This window comes from Balaenoptera physalus (assembly GCF_965194825.1).
Source record: "Balaenoptera physalus genome assembly, chromosome: 9".
In the NCBI taxonomy this organism is placed as follows: Eukaryota; Metazoa; Chordata; class Mammalia; order Artiodactyla; family Balaenopteridae; genus Balaenoptera; species Balaenoptera physalus.
This window is the reverse complement of record NC_138888.1, coordinates 49,879,511-49,903,993: the sequence shown is the minus strand read 5'-3', so window position 1 is coordinate 49,903,993 and position 24,483 is coordinate 49,879,511. Positions and strand designations below refer to the sequence as shown.

Below are 24,483 nucleotides of genomic sequence, written 5' to 3'. Positions count from 1 at the left end.
ATGACAAATCTTTTTCTTTTTCCCAAAAGAAGTTCCCTTTAATCTTCAGCTGGAAAATTAAAATGTAAATAAATAAAGAAGAAAATCTAATTGTTAACTATATTCACTAGAATGTACCGTTAAAAAAAAATGCGCAAGTACTCTTATGTAGTATTTCATGATTGTTCACATGGGTTGTAGGCCATAGACTGATTTAATGATCTAGCTCTCTTTTGTGAATATACTGGATTATTACTAAAACTGATTTTACCAAACATTTATCATATTAGCACCCCCAGTTGAAGAAAAACTGATTTGAGTTAATATAGACTTTCTTTCCTGAAGTTCCCATAGACCACTGAAGACTACATTTATATGTAGCTATACACTCTAGCTGAAGGAGTATATAAATATGCTAGTAGATATCCTTACTGCTCTTACCAAAGAAATATAAATAATGATTTATGAAGTAGAAATATACTGTTTTTAAATAGGGAGGGAAGACTATCTTTACTGAGAATAGCATTTCCAAAATAATAGCTAAATTTTATGTAATTCTTCTTACCCTATTTCTTTTTTATTTAAAGGTTTATATAACTTGATAAACTAAACCATGCATTATCTGTTACCAAAAATAAAAAGATTTCTAAACTCCTGAATGTATGATGTATGTATATTTTTAAGCTCTTAGAAAATTTAAGACTAAAGTTTGATATTTTGACCTAACGGGCTCTTAGTAATGTAATGTCAATATGCTAGATTCATCTGTTCTACTGAAATCATTCATTGTCCAGCCTGAGATTTGGGTTAATGATTCTAAATAGAAACATAGCTCAAGAAAGAAGGATTAGTCCTCAGAGTAACACTGGAAAGTTGAATGTGATAAAGTGATAACTCTTTTGGAGATAAGCTCAGAGAGATCCAACACAATGAAAGGCCTTTGAAATTATCTTGCACAAGCAACTTTACAATCGAAAATTTGGTTTGCTTGTGATAGAATTATTGGTGTGTACAACCTGATGATAAAGGAAGCTGTAATACTTTCAGAACATAAGGAAGAAATAAAGTTACAAGAAAACAAACAAAAAAAGAGACCATTTTCAGCATCTGGGAAGGAAAATGTAAAATGAGTAAATGTGTATAGAATTAAAATGAATTGTAAATGGAAAAAAATGGAGTCAGTAATTTGTACTTTTCTCCTTTCAGGTTATGCATTGGACCCTTCATTAGATAACCATCAAGTGTCTACTAAGTATATTGGTTCTGTAGAAGAAGCGGAAAAAAATCAAGGTAATTTATTTGAAATATCAATATTTAATATCAAATATATATACCTATACTTATTGTTTGTCGATTGACTTTGGACAGTAGGGAAAAACTAGTATGTAATTTATCTCTTGATTTTTTTTTTTTTTTAAGTTGAGACAATAGTGGGATATAGTTTAGAGCAATGTATAGAACTATTAGTTTGGAGCTTGCTTTTGCCACTTACTAGGTGTGCAGCCTTGTAAGGAAGATAGTCGTACCTGTAGCGGTGGGGTTGGGGGGTGGGGGGTGATTTCTTGGCACAGTTCCAGTCCTGTAGAGATCATTCAAGAAATGAAAACTAATGTATATCTGATTTTAGCAGTTTATTTCTCAACACTAATGTCAAGGTCCATTTTAACAGAGCAGAAAAAAATCTTATCGTGCATGTCTGTGGAGATTGTCTTTCAAGGGCTGCTTTGAAGTCTGAGTTTGAATATGTGTTTTAAAACATATGTTTATACTTGTATTCATTTTGTACTTATTTTAAGACAAAGCATCATACTCTAAATGCTAACTTGCCACAAAGCTCATCAGCCCCTTGGAATCTTATCCATAAAATGATCGATAGAAGAAGGGTATGCTGTTTGTACGAGGGCACCTAGTAACTCTAGAGCCTATATCAGGGGTCCCCAACACCCGGGCCACAGACAGGTACTGGTACGTGGCCTGTTAGGAACCAGGCTGCACAGCAGGAGGTGAGCAGTAGGTGAATGAGCAAAGCTTCATCTGTATTTACAGTCGCTCCCCATTGCTTGCATTACCGTCTGAGCTCCGCCTCCTATCAGATCAGTGGTGGCATTAGATTCTCATAGGAGCACGAACCCTACTGTGAACTATGCATGCGAGGGATCTAGGTTGTGCGCTGCTTATGAGAATCTAATACCTGATGATCTGAGGTGGAGCTGAGGCAGTGATGCTAGCGCTGGGGAGCAGCTGCAAATACACATTATCATTAGCAGAGAGGTTTGACTGCACAGAGACCATAATAAACTGCTTGCAGACTCATATCAAAACCCTATCAGTGGGTGGCAAGTGAAAACAAGCTCAGGGCTCCCACTGATTCAGCATTATGGTGAGTTGCATAATTATTTCATTATATATTACAATGTAATAATAATAGAAATAAAGTGCACAGTAAATGTAATGCACTTGAATCATCCCAAAACCTTCCCCACCCTCCCATCCCCGGTCCATGGAAAAATTTTCTTCCACAAACCAGTCCCTGGTGCCAAAAAGGTTGGGGACCGCTGGCCTATATGATCAAGCTACCTTTGGTTTATGAGCTAGATTGTTGTTAAAATAGGATTTTAACAACCTTTTGTTATAACACAGCTTAAAGGAAACTGATTTGAATTAATATAGGTAAGCTTTTCTCTTTGTTAGACCTCTACAAGCTACATCTTTATGTAGCTAGATTCTCAGTTAACATTTAAATTGTGACTATGACTCCCATAAACCTTTCTTTTTCCAGTTTAATGACTACACACAGCATGCCACCTCCTACTGATCAAATGAGAATCCCAACCAGAAACGTCCTCTTTCCTCTTTTCTTCTTACTGTTAAGATTTATGGTATTAGAGGTCAAGTTTAGATTGAGATCACCTGGAAGAAGTACCAGATTCTTGTGAAACCTTCTTTAATTTATATTGTTGCATTACAGTACAGTGAAGCAAGTGAAGCAAGGAAAAGTTATTAATTACTTAATGTAATTTTATCTAATTCAGCTTTTGAATGAGAAATTTTAGTTTATTCTTGCTTTCAAAGGTACTTCATCATTATTTAGCATTATTAAATTGCTATGTCTCTTTCAAAAAGTGGTAAAATCTACTGATAAAGGTCTGTGATTAATTAAAAATTGTGTACCATTGCAGGATTACATAGCTGGGTCTTTTCTTCCTTCACATATATTAGAATTTGCAACATATTGCAGTGGTAGAAAGCTGCTTTGCCCAGAAGGTTGAGTCTCTTTTTATATAGCATGAGTTGGTGTATCTGGATTCATGTAGGTTTCATTTTGTGTTTTAAATATTTTGTGTTTATAAATCTATATAAATATATATATTGCTGTTTCTTTAGAAAATATCCATATTTATGATCTCTGCTTTTTTGTTTTTAATATAGGTTTAACAGTGTTTGAAACTGGTCAGAAGAAAATAGAAAAGAGGAAAAAATTCAAAGAAAATGATGCATCTAACATTGATGGTTTCTTGGGACCATGGGCAAAATATGTGGATGAAAAAGATGTAGCCAAACCTTCAGAAGTAAGCTGTGATGTTTTCCATTGCCAATTCAGGTGTCTGCTGTGTCTCTATGAAGGATACCTATATTAATAAACTTGAGGTTTCTTTAGAGAACCAAATGACTCTTCAGAATTTCTCTGCCTTAGTTGATTGAGAAAATACAATAATTCCTTTGTTTTTCTTTGGAATAATTTTTGTTTATATTTTTCTGATTTATTATCTTCCATACTTTTTAATTAAAATACAATATTGAACAATTTTTAATAAAAATCACCTTGATAATACTATTAAGGTGCCATGGTGGCTGATTTTCTGATACCAGATATTCAGATAGTAATTACAGAATCAGCCTTTCTATGATTTTAGAATTCATGATGGGTTTTATTTATTAATTTATTTAAAAATTTTAACAAAATAGTATGTCTATTTTTTTTCATAATATTATGAAGTTTATAAAGTAAAACTATAAAACCCTACTTGCCCCTCTCCACCTCCTAATCCTACTGTCTCTATGAGCCAGTCACTGTTCTAGATCTTAGGGATATAGCAGTGGAAAAGATTAAGAAAATCGCATCCTCATGAAGCTTACATTCTAGCTGTATCTCACATCCAATTATCTCAGTAATACATATATGCTGCTCTTTATTTATTTTGACTTCTCAGTTATTATAAGGATTTACTACTACCCCACCTTCCTTTTACTGCTTCTCCCACAAAAGTTGTGTCACAAATCTGTAGTCACTGCTTATATCCTTATGACTATTAAAAGCTGTTTACTGAAGAAGAACATCATCTACTAAAATTCACTGTCTTTTCTGGTACTAGATTTTCTAATTGCCTCATCTTTTCACTTACATAATTAGCATAATACATCAAATTACTTTCTAGGTGTTCCAGAAGGATGGGTATTGTATACAATGAGTTTAGAAGTATTAACTAGTACCCACTGTGTGTTTAATGCCATTTTGTAATCTGCCAAAGAGTTGAGATTGTTACCCTGGGAGACATACTTGCGGCTATTGCCTCACCAAAAACGTGTGCCTCATTATAAAGAATTTATGACCAATGTTGGCCAGGATGGGGTTCTAGAACATCCATTTTAAAAGTTCACTCCTTAATTTCTTAGGAAGAACAAAAAGAATTGGATGAAATTACAGCAAAGAGGCAGAAAAAAGGCAAACAGGAAGAAGAGAAACCTGGAGAGGAAAAGACAATCTTACATGGTAATATATTTTTTATGCCTCCTCATTTTTATGGTAAACTTTCAGATATTTACTCTGTTCTCTGTTCACATAATATATGTATTGCCTTTACTAATCAGCTGCTAGAATTCATTTTATTAAGAATTATATTGGACAATTTGCATCCCAAAGAAATTATAGCAGACCTCTTCTATATTCTAATTAAAGAGATAGCCACAGATGATTTCTTTTGAAGTGCTAATGAATTTTTTTTTAAAGGTAGATAAAGGAGATTATGGTTCACAGTCTGTTCTTTCCTAAGATAAAGTTGACTCTTTTTGATGTATAACTAGTCCCCCAGTCATTTTAACCTTTTGTTTTTAACCCAAGCCAAATATTCTCCAGGTATGATCACAGTTCATAACTGTTACTAAATTACACTTTAAAAGAATAAACTTTGTTTTTCATATAAGTGTATTGGAGATTAAGATTCTCATACTTACTTTGATTTGTAGAAGGAAATGCATATTCACCAAAATAAATTATATTCTAAACTCTACCTGGTTCATTAGTAACTAGTTATATTGGGGAAATTATGTAGTGACTACCAGACTAAAAGAAGAATTCAGTTCTGATAGTATTGATTATTCTAATGTTATATCACTTATCAAATATATAGGTTTCACGAGGTCACGTTTAGCTTCTCAAGCTCCAGTTTTATCTCCAAGGAGTCTATTTAGTACTGTGGTGCTTGTAGCCATAATAACAATAACAGCCAATATTTATTGAGTACTTACTCTGTGCAGCATGCTACTAAATGCTTTATATATACTATGTCATTTAATTCTCACATGTGACTTTATTGTAAAATCTGGGTTGAAAGTAGAAAAGAGACTGGAAAAAGAACCTGGAAGGACATAAAGGAGGAAAGCAGGGAAAAGGGTAGTTGATATATTTTTGTTTTGTTTTAACTTCCTTCTTATCCTGTTTTGCTTCTGATTCTTTGCCAATGACTCACAAGGCCCAAGTATTATCTTTCCTTCTCTCGCTGTAATTGTACTGCAGTGGAGTCTTTGTATATGCCGCTAAAATGTGTAACTGGATTAAGGAAGTCAGAGCTTATTTAAAGGTCTGATATTCTCTCGATATTTAGAGATTCTAAAATACTACCACTAATTGTAAATAATAGCTGTGATTTCAGGCAGTTAAATTTTAGCTGACTCTTGGTCTTAACATCATCAGAGTATTATTACCAAAACCTTGATACGCAATGATATCCCTATGAATAAAATGTTTGTTATCATTTTAAGAATGTAGATTTCATGACTGTGGCTTTTATTTGTTCACTGCTTTCTTTTGCCTTCTTGTTTCAGTTAAAGAAATGTATGACTATCAAGGCAGGTCCTATCTTCACATACCTCAGGATGTTGGTGTTAATCTGCGGTCACCTGTGCCACCTGAGAAGTGTTATCTTCCCAAAAAACAAATTCATGTGTGGTCCGGACACACAAAGGTAAGCAAATTGGTTGTTTTTGTTTGTTGTAATGTATAACAGTGACACCAACATAAATTTTCAGCTATTGATGTGGGACGTTCAATATTTCTAATAAAGATGTAGAGAAGTCAAGATAGAACAGGGAGGTCAAATGGAAGATAAACCGGAGTCAGACTCTGGCGGTACCAACACATATGAGTCACAAGTGAATACTCAGTCTTCAAGGTCATCTGATTGGGCCGTGACATAAGCATTCACGATTCGGTGTCCTATCCCCTTATGGTAGCCCAGGCCTTTGCCTCCAAGTTCCTGCCATAATATTCTTCCTGTTGGGCACCAAGTCAGTGAGTAATGGGCTGGTACTAGCACAAAAGCCTCAGTAATTTTACCTTAGCAATTAGAGTTATCACACTTCAAAGAAGATTAGATGCTCCCTGGTTTATACACTATGATATTCTTAAACTAATGCAGAGACAAGACACTTGAAAATTTTGATGTTAATATTCTTTGTCATCTGCACTGTTCCAACTGATAATTTCCAGCTCTTAGCAAAGAGCAAAGGTACTGAGTAGAAGAAGGAAGAGGAGTGAGGGCATTAGTAACATGATTGACTAAGAATTCCCTTGGGTGAGGAAGTCAGTAATGAAGGTTAAAAAAAAATCTTGTAAAGCTTAGCGTCCAAAGGGCTGCTCTTAGAATACTAACGAAGGTTATTCTAGGGTATGATTTTTAGAATGAAGAAAAATAGTAAATTAGGTGGCTTAAAAATACACTGTCTTTCCCTTCTGTTTAATTTTAGCTGAGATTTCAAATGCTTCTGACTGATAATTTTAATTCCTTTTTACAGGGCGTCAGTGCAGTCAGATTGTTTCCCCTCTCTGGCCATTTGTTGCTGTCTTGTTCCATGGACTGTAAAATTAAGGTGAGTTTTCAGTAACAGAGTAGGAGCGCTACAAAGCTAGTGCTTTGGTTAAATCTGTTCGGTTAATTATAGATAAATCTGGGTTTGTTAGGCAATTAGAGGCTAATTATTTTCTCTTAAGCCCTGTGAATGCAGCAGTTTATGAACTGCTTCCAGACACGCTGATTCAGATATGGCTTTGTGGTCCAATTGGCTAGGCTCTTTTTTTTTTTTAAGATTTTTTAAAATTTTTATTTATTATTTATATTTTGGCCACGTTAGGTCTTTGTTGCTACGCGCAGGCCTCCTCAAGTTGAAGTGAGCGGGGGCTACTCTTCGTTGTGGTGCGCAGGCTTCTCATTGCGGTGGCTTCTCTTGTTGCGGAACACGGGCTCTAGGTGCACGGGCTTCAGCAGTTGTGGCACAGAGGCTCAGTAGTTGTGGCTCACGGGCTCTAGAGCACAGGCTCATCAGTTGTGGTGCACAGGCTTAGTTGCTCCGCGGCATGTGGGATCCTCCCGGACCAGGGCGCGAAAGCGTGTCCCCTGCATTGGCAGGTGGATTCCTAACCACTGCGCCACCAGGGAAGCCCTTGGCTAGGCTCTTTGTAAGCTTAGATAGCTGATTAGGACATAATCAATCACTTTGGCTTTAGGCACATAAATATTTAATCACCAATAATGCATTTTTATAGAGGTTTTAGATATGTAACTGAGTTAATTTGTACCTTAGTACCTTAAAGGTAGAGAGGACATGTGATAGAAAACCCATTTTTAGAGAGCAGATAATGTAATTCACCCTTTTTCTTCTAAATGCTAGTAGCAGAATTGCTCCCAGCCTCTTCTCACACTTTTTATAGTCTTGGGAAGGTCCAACTTTAGTAGATGTTCAGCTGTAGAGTGTGTGGTAGAAACACTCACTTGCCAATACATGTCAATTTGAATATGGGAAAGCCTTTTAAAAACTTAAATCTGGAAGCATGGTTTTTATCTTTTTTATGTCTTCTGTGTCTGGATCATTATACTGGTCAATAAATATCAACCCTATAGTACTCTTGAGTCTTGGAAAGTTGACTCATTAAAATTTTATTCTTTGTAAATAATTCATGGGTAGTAACAATATATAAAGGCAGCTTTTTTTGATGAGAGCAACCATTTAGGCATTTGCCTCGACTTAGTGGCTTAAAATGACAGGCCAACAGTTTGGAGTAAAAAGCCTTATTTCCTTTAACTTGCAGTTTATACAGACTATGTTAATTGAGATTAAGGTCTCCTGTTTGACCAGTTAGAAAAGCATAGAATTCAATTTGTTCACGTCTGTAAACATTTATTAGGTACCTATTATGTGCAAAGGACTGAGGATAAAAAATTGTTTAGGGGCTTCCCTGGTGGCGCAGTGGTTAAGAATCCTCCTGCCAATGCAGGGGACACGGGTTCAAGACCTGGTCCGGGAAGATCCCACATGCCGCAGAGCAACTAAGCCCGTGAGCCACAACTGCTGAGCCCACGTGCCACAACTACTGAAGCCCACACGCCTAGAGCTTGTGCTCCGCCACAAGAGAAGCCACCACAATGAGAAGCCCGCGCACCGCAACGAAGAGTAGCCCTGCTCACCGCAACTAGAGAAAGCCCACGTGCAGCAACAAAGACCCAACGCCGTCATAAATAAATAAATAGATAGATAAATAAAATTAAAAAAATAATTGTTTAGGCACTGTCCCTGCTCTTAAGGTGATCGTTTCGTTATGATGTAAATGACCATTGTAGAGGCAGATGCAAGGTATCCTGGTTTCAGAGAGGAAGCATACCTCAATAGGAAGGTAACTAAGTAAGCAGGGGAGGGGCACAGGGAGTAGAGTATGTCTGAGAGGAGTAAATAGAATGAATCAGCATGGTATGTGCTGAAAACCGCAAGTGGTGTGACTGCTAGAGTCTAAAATCTGAGAGGCATAGAATGACTACAATCAAGGCAAAGGACCAGGTCCTGGGGTCCTTTCCTGGTATGCTATGGGAACGGAGACTTTATCCTGTAGGCACTGGGTGGCCAGGAAATGCTTTCTATTTTAGATCATTAGCAACACTGTCAAGGATTGGATTTGAGGCAGGCAAGAATAAAGGTAGTTTCAAAGCTATTGTATTAATTCACTTTAGATGTGATGAGAATTATGAACGTTATATTTTAGTTTAGATTATCATTTTCATAACAGCTTTTATAGTAGTTAATACTTCAGAAAAGTTAAAAAAAAAAAACCTTTCAGTACCAAAATGTTATAACATTTTAATAACATATAATTCTTTTAAAAGTAGTTCATAGTATTACATAAGTAGAAACTTTTCATCATAGAAAATATATCAAATACAGAAAAGAACAAGAAGAAAATGAAAACCACCTGTATAAGCTCCATCTAAGTTCTCTTGATTTCAGAGTTTAGTTTTAAAGTGTGTGTGTATGTGTGTGCACATGCGTATGTGTGTAGTCCAAATAGTCCAAGTCACTAACAATACCGAACAATATGTTTAATGATATGTAATGCCTTTGGTTAAATAACCTGTACACACACAGATATGCACATACATAGCTGGCATACGACTATTGTTAGTGATTGATAGTTGTCATTTTATCAAAGTCTTGTATTAAATTTAATGTTTCTGTGTGTTGTTTTTTCTCCAGCTATGGGAGGTTTATGGAGACAGGCGCTGTCTGCGAACATTTATTGGTAATACTTCTTTTCTCTCTGGCTATAAATCTGTTTGGAAAGACTTTTTAAACTACAATAACAACATTAACAGTAATTTTACTACACTGATATGAAGGAAAGCCTTCATAGACTTGAGCTGAGTCTTGAAGGAGGGGTATGTCTCCCCATGTAGACAGAAAGAACTAGGAAGAGAGAGCAGCAGAAGCTAAAGCAAGAGTGGAATGAGAAAGCATACTGCTTTGAGGGAACCACTTATACTTCAGAATTGTTAGCGTGAGGGATATAGTAAGAGATGACAGTGGAGAAAAGCAGTAGAGGAGGGCAGAGTATGGAAGACCTTTAGACTATCCTGGGGGCCTTGGGAAGCCAACCACTGAACTGCTCTTGCAGGAAAGCAACCGTGATCAGATTTGAAGTTTACAAAGATCACAGTGGCAGTATGGAGGATGATTTGGTGGGGCAGGCCTGGAGGCAAGAAAGTGATTTACAAGGTTATTTCATTGGTCTGGATTAGAGATAATGAGAGCCTGAACTAAAGCAGCAGCAGAGAGAGGAAAAACAATCAAGAGTTAAAACCAATGGGACTTAGTTAGCAAGTGAGTGATAAGAGTGAGGCAGGAATCTAGAGTGACTGTCAGGTGGCTGGAAGAATGGTGGTGCTACTCATCATAGGAAGATGATGAGATTTCAGACTAATGGAATTTGAGCTGCCTTTGAGATACTGAGATAAAAATGTCCAGTAAGCAATTAGATAGCCAGATGTTGAGCTTTGCAGAGAGGTTGGGAATTGTCAACAAAAACAGATAAAGAGATAAGGTTGAGAGAATTCCTTGAAGGAAAGAAAGCCAAAAAGAGGACAGCTTTGTGGTAGACTAGCCTTGTTGGTAGATACTAGTTTATTGTCTTTGTCAGATTTTGTGTGAAGGCTAGTTATGTTTTGAAATTTAACTGTACCAAATTGAAACAGTATTTGTGTGAATTATATTGGCTCTGTTTTTAGATTTAAGTGGGGGTCCATTCGGCAGTACTTCGTTACGATTTTAGGGCCTCACTGCACAAATAAATACTGCCCGAGATGCCAGGGCAGCCCAGAAGAAGACTTGTGGGAAGGCTCTCAGCAGCGTACAGGGAACAAAATGCCTCCTGCGACATAGGGGATTTGGTCCCCATCTGTCTCCCCTGCACTGGCAGTTTTTCAGTGGAAAACTGAAAATTTCCTACTTAGAAAGATGATAGCAGCTCTGACTGGGACTCCTGCTGTACAAAAGAATGCCTGATTGCCGTGACTGGAGGTCATTGGTGGTAGTGGTTCAGGGCCCCTGGGTACGGCTGACAATTTGTGCCATGCACATTTTGCACAATTGTACTTGGCAGTCTTTGTCATGGTGGGATGGTAAAAAATAGGAAAGTTTCTGCTTTCATTTAGTCATATTTTATTTGCCCCTGTAACTTTCAGAAGAGTTCACTGGTCGGGCAAGACTGATTTCCAAGGAAAGCACCTTAACATTAATTTATTGTCAAATGCCATTTTAAAACTAAATAATAGTTAATATTTGTTTTCAAAAAGGTTTAGTCTCAGATTCTGAATCCATTTCTATGATATTTGGGAATGTGATCACAGAAATAGACAATTATTGAACAAAGGCCACACTTTTCATGAACTTTAGGTTTAGGTCACTTTGTTTTCACTTCCAGCTTGGCAAGTAATCTCAGAATGAACCTTCAAAACGTCAGCCGCCATTTCTCTTTCATTGGCAATAATTGGACTATTGTGTTTCCTTAAATTCTTTTGACTGTTTAGTCATCAGCTGTATGTATTACATATTAAGAGAGTGCATGAGAGACTTTTTAAAACAAAGTTACATCTTTTCTCTTGGTTCTTACCTAAATTTTATGCATCAGAATCACCTGAGGAGCTTTTCAAAGGGGAAAAAAACCACCTACATTCCCAAGCCCACACATAACATATTCTGAGTCAGTAAATCAGCATGTGGGGTTCCAGTGATTTTGACTCACAGCGTGGCTTGAAAAATACTGTTTAGTGCTCTTTCTCTTATGGTGCTTATATTTTAAAAGGACATACTTCACCTCACCTCCATTTCTATTGTATCTGCCTTTAGGTCACAGTAAAGCTGTTAGGGACATCTGCTTTAATACTGCAGGAACACAGTTCCTCAGTGCAGCTTATGACAGGTATCTTAAGCTCTGGGACACTGAGACAGGTAAGAGTTCACTTATACTAACACCTATTTACCTTATAAATTAGTGTTTTTAAATGAAACAATGTGAGTGGTCTTCTGTGGTAAAATGGGACCTTCCCTAACTGCTGATTCTCATATCATTGAGTATCAGCTAATATCACAAAATGTTTGTAGAGTTGAAACTCAGCTATATAAGTAGCTCTTTTACTATGAAATTTCTTTTCCACCAAATATTTACAATTTATAAAGCAAATATATTGATAGACAAGGAAATTTAAAAATTTCCATAGACTATTTAATTGATCTTTTTGTTCCCCTACATAACCTAGCACACTGCATTGCACATCATAGAAGCACAATAAATACCTGATGAGCAGAATTAAATTTAATTGCCCCAGTTGGTTAAAATGTAGGTCTAAACTTCCATGGGCAGATTGGTTTTATATATTCACAGACATATTGATTACATCAGCACATTGTGGCTAGTATAATTTTATATAATTAGAGAACCGTCTTTCATCCTACTGAGTTTTAAGGATAAAGAAAATAGGTAATAGTTATTGAACACTGTTTACCAGGCATTGTACTAAGCGCTTATATTGCAGTATCTTGGTCAATCCTTAAAATATCACTATGAGATTAAATACTGTTATTGTTATAGACGAGGAAACTGAGGCTTAAGAGGTAACTTTTCTAGGGTCACACAGCTAGTAATGGTCGAATTGGGTTCAAACCAAGGTCTCTGTAATGCCAAAGCCCATACTCTTAACCTCTTTGGCAGTGGTCCTCAACTCTAGCTGCATATTGTAATCACCTGGAGAACTTTATCTGCTCTGCAATTGATGATACAGATTTACTTTTGAATATACTATTTTTAATCATTAAAAATCCATGAAAAGGAACAATGTAGTTTACAGTAAAGAACAAGCAGGTTGCCATTCCTCAAAATTTATTAGCAAATGATCTCTAGATCTTAATCCCAGGGTTATCTTTAAATGGTCAAATTTATTTTACCTACTTTAATTTGGGTCTTTGGTTTTAGGACAGTGTATATCAAGATTTACAAACCGAAAAGTACCCTATTGTGTCAAATTTAATCCTGATGAAGATAAGCAAAATCTCTTTGTGGCTGGGATGTCTGATAAAAAGATTGTGCAAGTAAGTCTTCTCACAATATTTTTATTAAGATTCCTGAGCTTTACACTGTATGAGGGGCTAGAATAAGGAATATTAACTTGTTTAATGTTTGCTGCTTCTAGGGAGTGCTGATGCTCAAGTCTTGGAAGCAGTAAATCTATAAAAACACGATATTGGAGATCTTTTTTCCTTCTCCATTTTCCACAGTTATGATCTTTGTTTTCATAAATCTGCTCTTTGCCATTTCTCTTATTTGATATACAGTGGGACATTCGAAGTGGAGAAATTGTACAGGAATATGATCGGCATTTGGGAGCTGTCAACACCATTGTTTTTGTTGATGAGAATAGGAGATTTGTGAGCACATCTGATGATAAGAGCCTAAGAGTTTGGGAATGGTGAGTTTTTATTAGTAGAAAATCTAACTAATATAAAGCAAACAATTTAAAATTTTGTAGTGAAAGATAAAGCCTGATAATATTCAACAATCTGAATATTTTCACAACTGTGATCTCTGGCCTGTCAGTTCAAACTGGTTTAACTATTTAGGTATCCAGAATATGAAAATAAAAATTTAAACATGCTACTTTTCATAGTCTTTAGATAATCTATCTAAAGAATATGTATTTTGAGTCCTTTTTCTTGCACTAGTAAAAAAGCTTATATAGTGCCATCTTACATTCTTTATTAGGTATCTTATTCATCTTTGCAAAATGACTGACGAAAAGTAGGGGTCACACGCGTATAGACTGTGTTGCTTATGCTAGGGATTGAGCATAACATCCTAGCCTTAGAACCAACCCAAAGAAAATATTTTTTAAATCTCGGAATTTTGTAAATGTCTGCATTTTGATTATTCAGTACTGAAAATTGCCCCATGTCATCACCCTTGTGTCCTGCTGTTCATAGCCCATAATGTTTTACTTGTAGAGTATAATCAGAATATATTGCTTAATTTTGCTTTCCTAGAGAAAAAAACACTTTTCTAAAGTCAAGAAATACTAAAGCTAATTTCACTAAGTATCTATCATAGACCATGTTTTATAGTTGATTTTCAAAGCAATGCATAATAATCTTTTTGTTAGAGTTAATGTTTGGTTGGAACCCAGCTTGTTTTTTTTTTTTTTTTTTTAGAAATTCACGTTCTTTATTTATTTATTTATTATTTATGACTGTGTTGGGTCTTCGTTTCTGTGTGAGGGCTTTCTCTAGTTGTGGCAAGTGGGGACCACTCTTCATCGCAGCGCGCGGGCCTCTCACCATCGTGGCCTCTCTTGTTGTGGAGCACAGGCTCCAGACGCGCAGGCTCAGTAATTGTGGCTCACGGGCCCAGTTGCTCCGTGGCATGTGGGATCTTCCCAGACCAGGGCTCGAACCCGTGTCCCCTGCATTGGCAGGCAGATTCTCAACCACTGCGCCACCAGGGAAGCCCCGGAACCCAGCTTGTTTTGATAGTCAATTATAAGGCACAACCCAACTGTGGTTACAGCCTTGCGGGGACGAGAAACTATCTTCCTACCCCCAGAAGTTGTTCAGCTGTAGGAAGTGAGAAGCCTTGAACTACAGGTAGTAGTTTCCTCCTGAGTCTGTTTGGGGACCTGAGCACGTCCCTAACCATTGTCAGGACAGTTTGGGTAACTGAAGATTTAATGTAATTTAACTGCAGTTTCTCCCATCACCAGTATACCCCTCCAGATTACCCCCAATTAATGGAGAGTTGACTGTACTTTATACATAGTCTTAACATCATTCTTAATGTCCATGGTTTGAGACTATCTTATAACTAAGATCTCTCCTACTTCAGAAATGATGTCACATGCAGAGGACGTGATAAGGATATCATTTTATATGAGCCACCTTAGACCATTTGCACAACAAGCTAGATAGTTTAGCATACATATAGCTGTTTTGTTTTATGTACTTTAACAGTTTGATTATACTTAAACTTTCAGGTGTTTCTATCAGATATTTTCAGCTCCATTTGAAAATGTGAAGTAGTATAAAAGAAATTGGTAAATGTTTGAATGATGCACCAATTACAGGGCTTTTAGAACACTTGTGTATGTTTTCTAAATTAGAGCATTGGTCAGTAAAATATTTTGATTAAATGATGTTTCTTTTTTTTTCCTTCTCAGAGCTTAAGAAATACTCCTAAGACTCATGATACTGTGTCATTATAAATGATGACATCCTGTAGATTGTAGTTTAATTCTCACTTGCTATTAGAGCCTTCCTAACCAATCCTCACATGAGATTAGGCATCTTCTCTATCATCCCACAGACACCCTTTGCTTCTCACAGCTTTTTAGTTCTTGCTTATTTGTTCTCTTCCCTGACGAGTTTTTTTTTTTTTTGAAGTATAGTTGATTTGCATCAACTATATTGTTGCATCCTGACAAGTTCTTAATCATGAGAGAAAGAACTGTGTCAGTCAAACTCTCCATCTGTCTTCAACACCAGCACAGTGCCTGGCATGTGGTATGCACTGAATATCTAAGGAAATCATTGTCATGATTATTAATGATGTTACATTTATTGAGCTCTTTCTATGTCCCAGGCACACTAAGTATTTTACATGAACTATTTCATTTAATGGGCAAGTAATCTTACGAGATAGGTGTATTTCCTATTCCTGTTTTATAGATAAGGAAACTGAGATAGATTAAGTAATTTGCCCAAGGTTCCACAAGAAACGAAAGAGCCAGAATTCAAACTCAGATCAAACTGATTCCAAAGATTTTTTTGTTTCTTTAAATAAATTTACTTATTTTATTTATTTATTTTTGGCTGCGTTGGGTCTTCGTTGCTGCGCGCAGGCTTTCTCTACTTGCAACGAGCGGGGGCTACCCTTTGTTGTGGTGCACGGCTTCTCATTGTGGTGGCTTCTCTTGTTATGGAGCATGGGCTCTAGGCATGCGGGCTTCAGTAGTTGTGGCATGCAGGCTCAGTAGTTGTGGCTCACAGGCTGAAGAGCGCAGGCTCAGTAGTTGTGGCACACGGGCTTAGTTGCTCCGCAGCAAGTGGGATCTTCCCAGACCAGGGCTTGAACCCATGTCCCCTGCATTGGCAGGTGGATTCTTAACCACTGCACCACCAGGGAAGCCACTCCAAAGATTATTTTATTTTCTTTTTCTTTTTTTCTCCCCAGTTTTATTGAGGTATAAATAAAATTGCAATGTATTTAAAGTGTACAACATAATGATTTGATATACATATACAGTGTGAAATAATTCATTAACCCTTAATTAACATATCTATCACCTCACATATTTACTTTTTTGTTTGGTGAGAACACTTACGTTCTACTCTCCTAGCAAATTTCAGTTATGCAATACAGTATTATCAACTATAGCCACCATGGTGTATACACTAGAACCTCAGACCTTATTAATCTTACAGATAAAAGTTTGTACCCTTTTACTAGCTTTGCCTAATTCCCTGCCCACCCCTCCACCCAGCCCCTGGCAGCCACCATTCCACTCTCTATTTTTATGAGTTTGACTTTTTTTTTTTAAAGACTGCACAAATAAGTGATACCATGCCGTATTTGTCTGACTTATTTCACTTAGCATAACACCCACCCTCCAGGTTCACCCAAAGGAACCTTGGTTTTCTTAAACAATACTATACAAACTAAGACTATTATACAGTTTTAAAGAAGAATAGGAGATTGTAATTAGATATTGAGCATCCTGTGGTATCCTAATTGCCTAAATTCTAAATTCATGAGATATTATAGGCATGTTTTCTCCCAAAGGCATTTATTTTTCTTAAAATGTTTTTAAAAGAAAATTTTACAGTGGTTGGCACTAATGTCTATCTTTTATCTTTAAAATTTCATAGATTTTTGTTAGGTTTTTTTTTGGTTTTTTTTGATGATCTCATTTCCAGACTGAAGATTATTTGTAACATAAGTTACTAGCTTATTATGCTGATTTACAATTTCTAATTAGAATATAGTATTATGTTTATTAAATAGAACTATGCCTACCATTTTTACTAGCAATTATGAAGTTCACAGGTGTTCAGATTCTTTTCATGTTACAGAGCTCATTGTACCAAGAGTCCTTGAAGTAAGGGATCTGTTTAAATTTTAGTAAACCATTGATTGATATGAACCTGAACTATCGTTAAATTAATTTAGAAAATGCTCTTATTTTTAAATTCATGTTATAAAATTATCAGCCACTAATAATGAGAAGGGAAAAGTAGTTGAACCTTTTTAAGATTGAGGCTCTTCTCAATACATTTGGGTCATTCTGAATGTCAGTTCTCACTGGTGCCTTAGAGGTATAAAGGGTTGGAGATTTGATAAATGATACTGTTCTTCAGGTTATACCTGAAAACGTTTTCCTCCAGCCAAGACTCTGATAGAGTTTTTTCCAATCATTTGCTTCTTCTTCTGGGTTGATGGTTAGAGAAGATGCTTACTTAAAAGGGAAATTATTATTATTGTTATTGTTGTTCTAATTAATCAAAGTCTTTGAACTTGAACCATGGTTTGAAACTGAAATTGGTGCTTTATAGTCTGTATTATTCATCAGATTACATTTCCCACACATTACTCTATAAAAAACAATTCTGATGTCTCATAGTCTCTGAAGGACCAAAATCCTTCAGAATTAGTAAGGAATTTTTTTATCATGGAGAATATTAAAAATGAAAAGAATTTTGGATGAGTCTAGATTTAGGTGACTAGTTTTGGATTTTTGTTGTTTTTGTTTTATCTTTTGTATCACTCACAAGAAAAAATTTTTAATGCTTTTTCTCCTACACTGTACACATTTGGAATACTTTACAAATAAGCTGAAAATAGAAGGGGTCCAGGTACCAAGCACTTAATCTACCTTACCCATCCCTTACCCATCTGGATGGGCTCAACCTGCTTGCAGATCCCTGTACATCTTTGCCTACCATCTATCTACTTGCATTGCTGAAAGCTCTTTAGCACTCTCACCTGCTTGCAGAGTAACAAGTTATGGTTGACTGGCAGGTAAAATAAGAATACTTCCCTGTAGGCTTGCCTCAGACATCTTGCTTCTGCCTACCATGGTACATTTTTAGATGAGTTCATTATTAAAGAACTTACAGTAACAGATTTTTTTTTTAACATGAAGGCCAAAGTTTAAATCAAATAGAGATAGAAAACTAAATCACTGACACTTGTAATTATCATGGAAAGTCATTTGTAAAGTAAAAGCTTTATAATAATCAATAGAATGTCATTTTGTGGTTTTCCTTCCTCCAGGAAGTTTCATGAAGGGTTCATTAAATACATAATTTCAAGAGCATCTCTTTTGTTTCAGAGATTATTCTTCTAAAAGTACTTTTAAAAATTACTATTCTGATATGCTATTTTTAATTTTTAGGGATATCCCTGTGGATTTTAAGTATATAGCAGAACCCAGCATGCACTCAATGCCTGCAGTGACTTTGTCTCCAAATGGTAAGTTAGTAGACAGTGTTTTTAAATGAGCTCTGTTTTCAAAAGAGCCTTGGCCATTCCCTCCTAGGGGAAGTCTGTCACGGTGCCATACTTATATAAGGAAATCTTTTCAGTATTAGAAATAATCACTGGTTTTCATGTGTGAGTCACCTCACCCATTCTCTTGTTTTTTTAGAAAGGTAATATAAAAGAAACGATGATTTGCAACTAACATTGCCCGAGCATCTAAAGATTTCCATCTGAGAATCAGGATTTGGTTTTTTTTTATATAATTCTCCTTCCAACAGAATCATGTTCAACAGCTCACTTAGTGATTTACTGTGAGCTCTTTTTCTTTCAAGGAATAGGAAATTTTGTTCTGGTTCCTCATAGAGAACACCTTAGCAATTTACTGTAAAAGATTTTTTTCAGGCAAAAATTTAAAAGATAAATCTAATACCGTTTTCTATTTAATAATTCATTGCCTTTTAAGTACAAGTACTACAGATATACTGATATAATTCTATATGAGGATATTAAAGTGGAGGATCCGATATTTGGGCAGCATTGTGAACTCACATAGCTACTGTGAGTATAGAGCAAGGAAGAGGGGACAAGAAAGAGTTTGCTCTTCTAGTCGGGGCATCTGCCACAGGCAAATCAGTGATCATCTGTCAAATGCCCTATGATTTTTATGAGAAGAGCAAGCTCACTGGGTGCTGTTCTGATAATCACCATACTGTATACAGTCACATTTGTCACTGTGCACCTGAATTTCATATAGCGTACTTTTAAACCATCCATTACAAATACTGTGCCCGTCTTGAACAAGGCCATTTACCCAGTCAGACTGTGAGCATTGTTAGGCTCATCCCTTAGTTAATCATGTTTACAAATATATAGGATGTAAAGATACTGCAGTTAAGACTAGTGGCTTTGGTGAATCCTGGGTAGATAAAAGCAAGGTGGCCAAATTGAAAAATGGGCAGAAGACCTAAATAGACATTTATCCAAAGAAGACATACAGATGGCCAGTAGGCACATGAAAAGATGCTCATCATTGCTAATTAGAGAAATGCAAATCAAAATTACAATGAGGTACCACCTCACACCAGTCAGAATGGCTGTCTTTAAAAAGTCTACAAATAATAAATGCTAGAGAGGGTGTGGAGAAAAGGGAACCCTCTTACACTGCTGGTGGGAATGTAAATTGGTGCAGCCACTAAGGAAAACAGTATGGAGGTTCCTCAAAAAACTAAAAACAGAGTTGCCATATGATTCAGCAATCCCACTCCTGGGCATATACCCAGACAAAACTATAATTCGAAAAGATACATGCACCCTTATTAGTTCATAGCAGCACTATTTACAATAGCCAAGACATGGAAACAACCTAAATGTCCACTGACAGATGAATGGATAAAGAAGATGTGGTACATATATACAATGGAATACTACTCAGCCATAAAAAATAATGAAATAATGCCATTTACAGCACAATGGATGGACCTAGAGATTATCATACTAAGTGGAGTAAGTCAGAAAGACAAAGACAAATACCATATGATATCACTTATATGTGGAATCTAAAATACGACACAAATGAACATATCTATGAAACAGAAACAGACTTACACATATAGAGAACAGACTTGTGGTGGCCGGGGGAGGGGGGAGGGGAGGTGGGAGTTTGGGGTGAGCAGATGCAAACTATTATATACAAAATGGATAAACAACAAGGTCCTACTGTATAGCACTGGGAACTATATTCAATATCCTGTGATAAACCAGAATAGAAAAGAATATAAAAAGAATATATATCTGTATAACTGACTCACTTTGCTGTACAACGGAAATTAAACACAACATTGTAAATCAACTATACTTCAATAAAAATTTTTTTAAAAAGTAGTGTGGCCCACAACAACAGTTACTAGAATTTTTTTAGTCATATCTTTTTTTATACAGTTTTATTTAATAATCCTAGGTTTTCTCACCTGGAGTTTATCTTTCCTCTTCCCATAATTAACATAAATAAGTCTCTTTCTCTCCATGGTTCTATTGTTTATACTTATTACAAATTAATTTCATTTCATAAAATTTAGTTTTATTAACGCTAAACTCAGAGTTTTTGTATATCCTAATTTAAACAAAAAAGCTTTTATAGGAAAAGTACTAAATGATATAAGATTGTATGAGCAAAATCCATTACTTTATATATAAATACCTCTCACCAGCAACAAATTTGTAACACTTTACAGGTGGTATGGTAAATTAATTTTCCTACTATTATGAAGTAGTTGGGAACAAAGTAATATTAATGACTGAACAGACTTAAATAAAGTGTTTTTAAAATTTTCAGTCTTCCTCTAAAATGTCTCATTTATTGAATTTACAGGGAAATGGCTAGCGTGCCAATCAATGGACAACCAAATCTTAATTTTTGGAGCACAGAACAGATTTAGATTAAATAAGAAAAAAATTTTTAAGGGCCATATGGTAGCAGGCTATGCTTGTCAGGTAGACTTTTCACCAGACATGAGGTAAGTTTAAACCTTCTCATGTATTCCCATATTCATATATAATGATATAAACTACTGCTGTACAAATAACACTGTACAAATCACTTTTATATATGTAATTGTATGAGAACTGTTCAGATTGTCAAAATGCCAGATAAAAGGCAAGAACAAATTAAGACAGCTGCATTTGGCTTTTAAGTTCTTCAGTCTGTCTCTTTATATTGTTTAGTTCTGTGCCCTTTTACCACATAATGAATCCCTGTCTTTATAGGCTATGTCTTTCTTTCTTTCTGCGTTTCTAAGCAAGGCTGGGAGGACTGTAATCTCTATATTACTGTGATTGAATGAGCACCAGAAGAATTAATCCTGTATTGTAGGGTTGAAGTTAACAGTTTCACTACAGCTTTTCTGTGCTGAAACCTCAAATCCATCTTCTGGTCACACTAGATTTGTGAAGCCTATAGCCTTCCTAAGAGTGAAACTGCATTCATTCCCCTATTGTTAGCTAAAATATATGGGTATCACTAATTTAGAAATCCCTGTAAACTTGTATGTTTAGCCTGGTAATTGGGATTTAGACTCCTACCTCTGAGTGAATCTTGGACATATTCAGAAGCTCTTGGAGCCAAAAATGATTATGCAGGTGGTAGAGTCCACTATAGTTGATGGGTCTACATGTGTTTGCTGGCTCTGTATGAAATTGGTTCCCTTACACTGTTTCTGACTGTCTAGAGAGTGATTGTGATACCGCATTCACTGTGGCCCCTGGCTCTCCCAGTTTTCCAAGTTAAAAATAATTTTTCACTCTTAGATTGGTCACTCAGTGGGGAGGTTTTTTGATAGAAGTTTAAATTATAGACTGCTTTATACTCTACCTTATTATTCTGCGTATTATATAATCACAGTGATTTTTTTATGTTAAGGTGAAAAAGATAAATTCTTTCTCTGTTTCTCACCCACTTTACCAGTTTAAGGTGTTTGAATAATTTGAATTTATTTTTCTTCTCATTACAGCTATGTGATTTCAGGAGATGGAAATGGAAAATTAAACATCTGGGACTGGAAGACCACAAAACTCTACAGTAGATTCAAAGCTCATGATAAAGTGTGTATAGGTGCAGTGTGGCATCCTCATGAAACATCTAAAGTCATAACTTGTGGTTGGGATGGTCTCATTAAATTGTGGGATTAATGGGATTAAGCCTTATACTATCTAGGATCATTTTTGATCCAATATCATATTTAACTATATTTAATTATTAAATGTGTTGAATGACAACTTGATTTACAGATTATGATTTTCTTACATGGCCTTATGAAGTTGAACCATTGTTTAAATAGAAAAAAACTTTGTAAATTTGGCTCATATCATTTCATTGGCAACTTCATTTTGTTCTTTATACATGTTATTTATACAGAGAATGACCATTAACTTTATATTTGACAAGTAGTTATTTTTGGCAGGCAGTTTGGGTTTACCCCCATGACGTACTGAAAGGATCCCTTTAGAGCTAAGAAGGAATCCCTAGTGGATTACCTCGTCAACAAAAAGGGAAGAACAGGGATGGTATAATTTAATGTGAATCTGAAAGAAGGATAAAACTACCCACAATTACTGTTCCCATTATTTTCAGTGGGTCAAGTTCTAATCTTTCGGATTCAGGAGTTCCACTATTTTTTATGACATATGTTGTGTCTGTTTAGTTGTAAGCCAGCAATCTTCTCTGACTGCAGCATTCCTCTAATTATTAAACAAACAGTGTAAAATAAAAATCAGTCCAGAGTTCTTTTGTTGACTTTCTTCTTGATCAGTATAGACAGGATTGTATATAATTAGAGAATTACATTATTTTTGAAGATGGAACTCAAGAGGATGAATCAAGACTTTGAACTGTATTTGTATTTACTGTCCAATAAGGACCTGGCTACACTTTCAGAAATCAGGGTCTCCTAGGTCACTCACCTCTTCACAGTTGTTACTACTGAAATACTCCTCATAGGAGATTGGATGTGAGGACATAGTTCAAAATGTCAACTTGTAATTTCTTTGAACGTGTATGATGTTTTATCTATAAAATTAATCTGATTTTTCTTATGAATATATTCAATAAAACTTTTTAAGATTAGAAAAATTTTAAACTTCTTTCCAAATCTTTGGGTAAAATTGACACTCCAGGAAGATGGCTAGGTTTCCCAGTTGAGAAGCAGGGACTGTGATTGGTTAAAAAAATTTTTTTTCAACTTCAGATTGTGAAATCAAGATAGCCTTTTAAATACAGTAACCGAGAGCACTTTAGTTTGACAAGCCATTTCTCCTGTTTTTTTTACAAATCTATGTTAGATGTTTGAATGTAGTATGAAATATTTCAATACCATGCTGTAAAAGATTGGTTCATAGCTGCTCAGAGTGCTGACTTGGAGACCAGAATCATGCTGAGTGTTGATATCCTAGGAACATCATTAGCTCTGAGTCCTGGGCCATCAAGAGCAGTTCGTGCTCCGTACCCTTAGAACTTCCATTTTTAAACATTAAATTTTAAAAGACCTGGTATAGATGACCTGGTGCTACAGCCACATATAAATAAATTTCAAAGAAGAAAATAGAAAAAGAGAATAAAAGTGGTAGAGATGTATTTTTGGACACACAGGCACTCAAAGAAATAAGAATACACTGCCTAGCTGCTGTCATTTCTATTTCTTTATCTGCTGGGAAGGGTGGCTGCCATTTCCTGGAGAGGAAAAAATTCAGACAGGAGCTTTTCTTTAGTCCCAACCACTGGTTTTAACAAATGTGAATTACTGAAATATGATGGGACAAAAAGAATTAATCATACATTTGAACTATCTTGTTCAGCACCAGTATTGTGTATGTTACAAATCATAATTTCGAAATCTGGGTTTATTTTATTGTGTTTTTAACTGTTTCTAAACTAAGGAACTGTATATAAAGTCTCTTTTTTTTAAAAGATTGTATTTTTAAATAAAGCACTTTTGTAGAAAGTGTTATCAAAATTTTCATTCTTAGTCTCCTTTGAAGTCTTAACTGAGACACCACGTTAAACCATTTGCATATTCTAAATGGGTCATTTTGATTTTCTGGGGAGAAGTGATGCTTTAAAGGTGAGTATAGTATATTAATGGATTTATTCTAAATAAATGACAAAAATACAGGGCAGTGTCCTCAGAGCACATAGATTAAGTTTAACACAGTCCATATTTATTCACTTGGTGCCACTGAGTCATGATTGCATCCATTTTAGAGTATACAAATGAGTGGGGTTCTTTTCCAGCATAAGAAAGTTTCCAGATTATGTTGTGACTGGAATTAAGTGGTTACCATCTGGCTCCTTTTCCTCACTGCAACCCTTTTGTCACACCCAGGACAGATTTCCTTCC

At 35.8% G+C, this 24,483-nt stretch overlaps 2 protein-coding genes across 9 annotated transcripts in view; one reads left to right on the top strand and one right to left on the bottom strand.

Annotated features, from left to right (window-relative positions):
- Positions 1-24,105, top strand: part of CDC40 (cell division cycle 40) — a 53,422-nt gene extending 29,317 nt beyond the window's left edge. For 2 of the 3 annotated variants that reach the window (XM_082475254.1, XM_082475256.1), the window contains exons 4-15: positions 1,186-1,269; positions 3,409-3,548; positions 4,654-4,750; positions 6,082-6,221; positions 7,051-7,125; positions 9,775-9,820; positions 11,923-12,024; positions 13,046-13,161; positions 13,405-13,538; positions 18,510-18,586; positions 20,964-21,108; positions 22,102-24,105. In XM_082475254.1, the coding sequence (XP_082331380.1) occupies positions 1,186-1,269; positions 3,409-3,548; positions 4,654-4,750; positions 6,082-6,221; positions 7,051-7,125; positions 9,775-9,820; positions 11,923-12,024; positions 13,046-13,161; positions 13,405-13,538; positions 18,510-18,586; positions 20,964-21,108; positions 22,102-22,279 (1,334 nt within the window). In that variant the 3' untranslated portion in view covers positions 22,280-24,105. The remainder of the gene's footprint in view (positions 1-1,185; positions 1,270-3,408; positions 3,549-4,653; positions 4,751-6,081; positions 6,222-7,050; positions 7,126-9,774; positions 9,821-11,922; positions 12,025-13,045; positions 13,162-13,404; positions 13,539-18,509; positions 18,587-20,963; positions 21,109-22,101) is intronic. The other variant, XM_082475255.1, reaches the window with a different exon arrangement.
- Positions 1-24,483, bottom strand: part of METTL24 (methyltransferase like 24) — a 174,831-nt gene that overhangs the window by 28,999 nt on the left and 121,349 nt on the right. The window contains exon 6 of one of the 6 annotated variants that reach the window (XM_082475387.1): positions 1,339-1,558. The exons of 4 other annotated variants lie outside the window; for them this stretch is intronic. In XM_082475387.1, coding sequence (XP_082331513.1) covers positions 1,394-1,558 — 165 coding nt within the window. In that variant the 3' untranslated portion in view covers positions 1,339-1,393. Of the gene's footprint in view, positions 1-1,338; positions 1,559-24,200; position 24,483 lie in introns of those variants that run through there. One more of the 6 variants, XM_082475393.1, reaches the window with a different exon arrangement.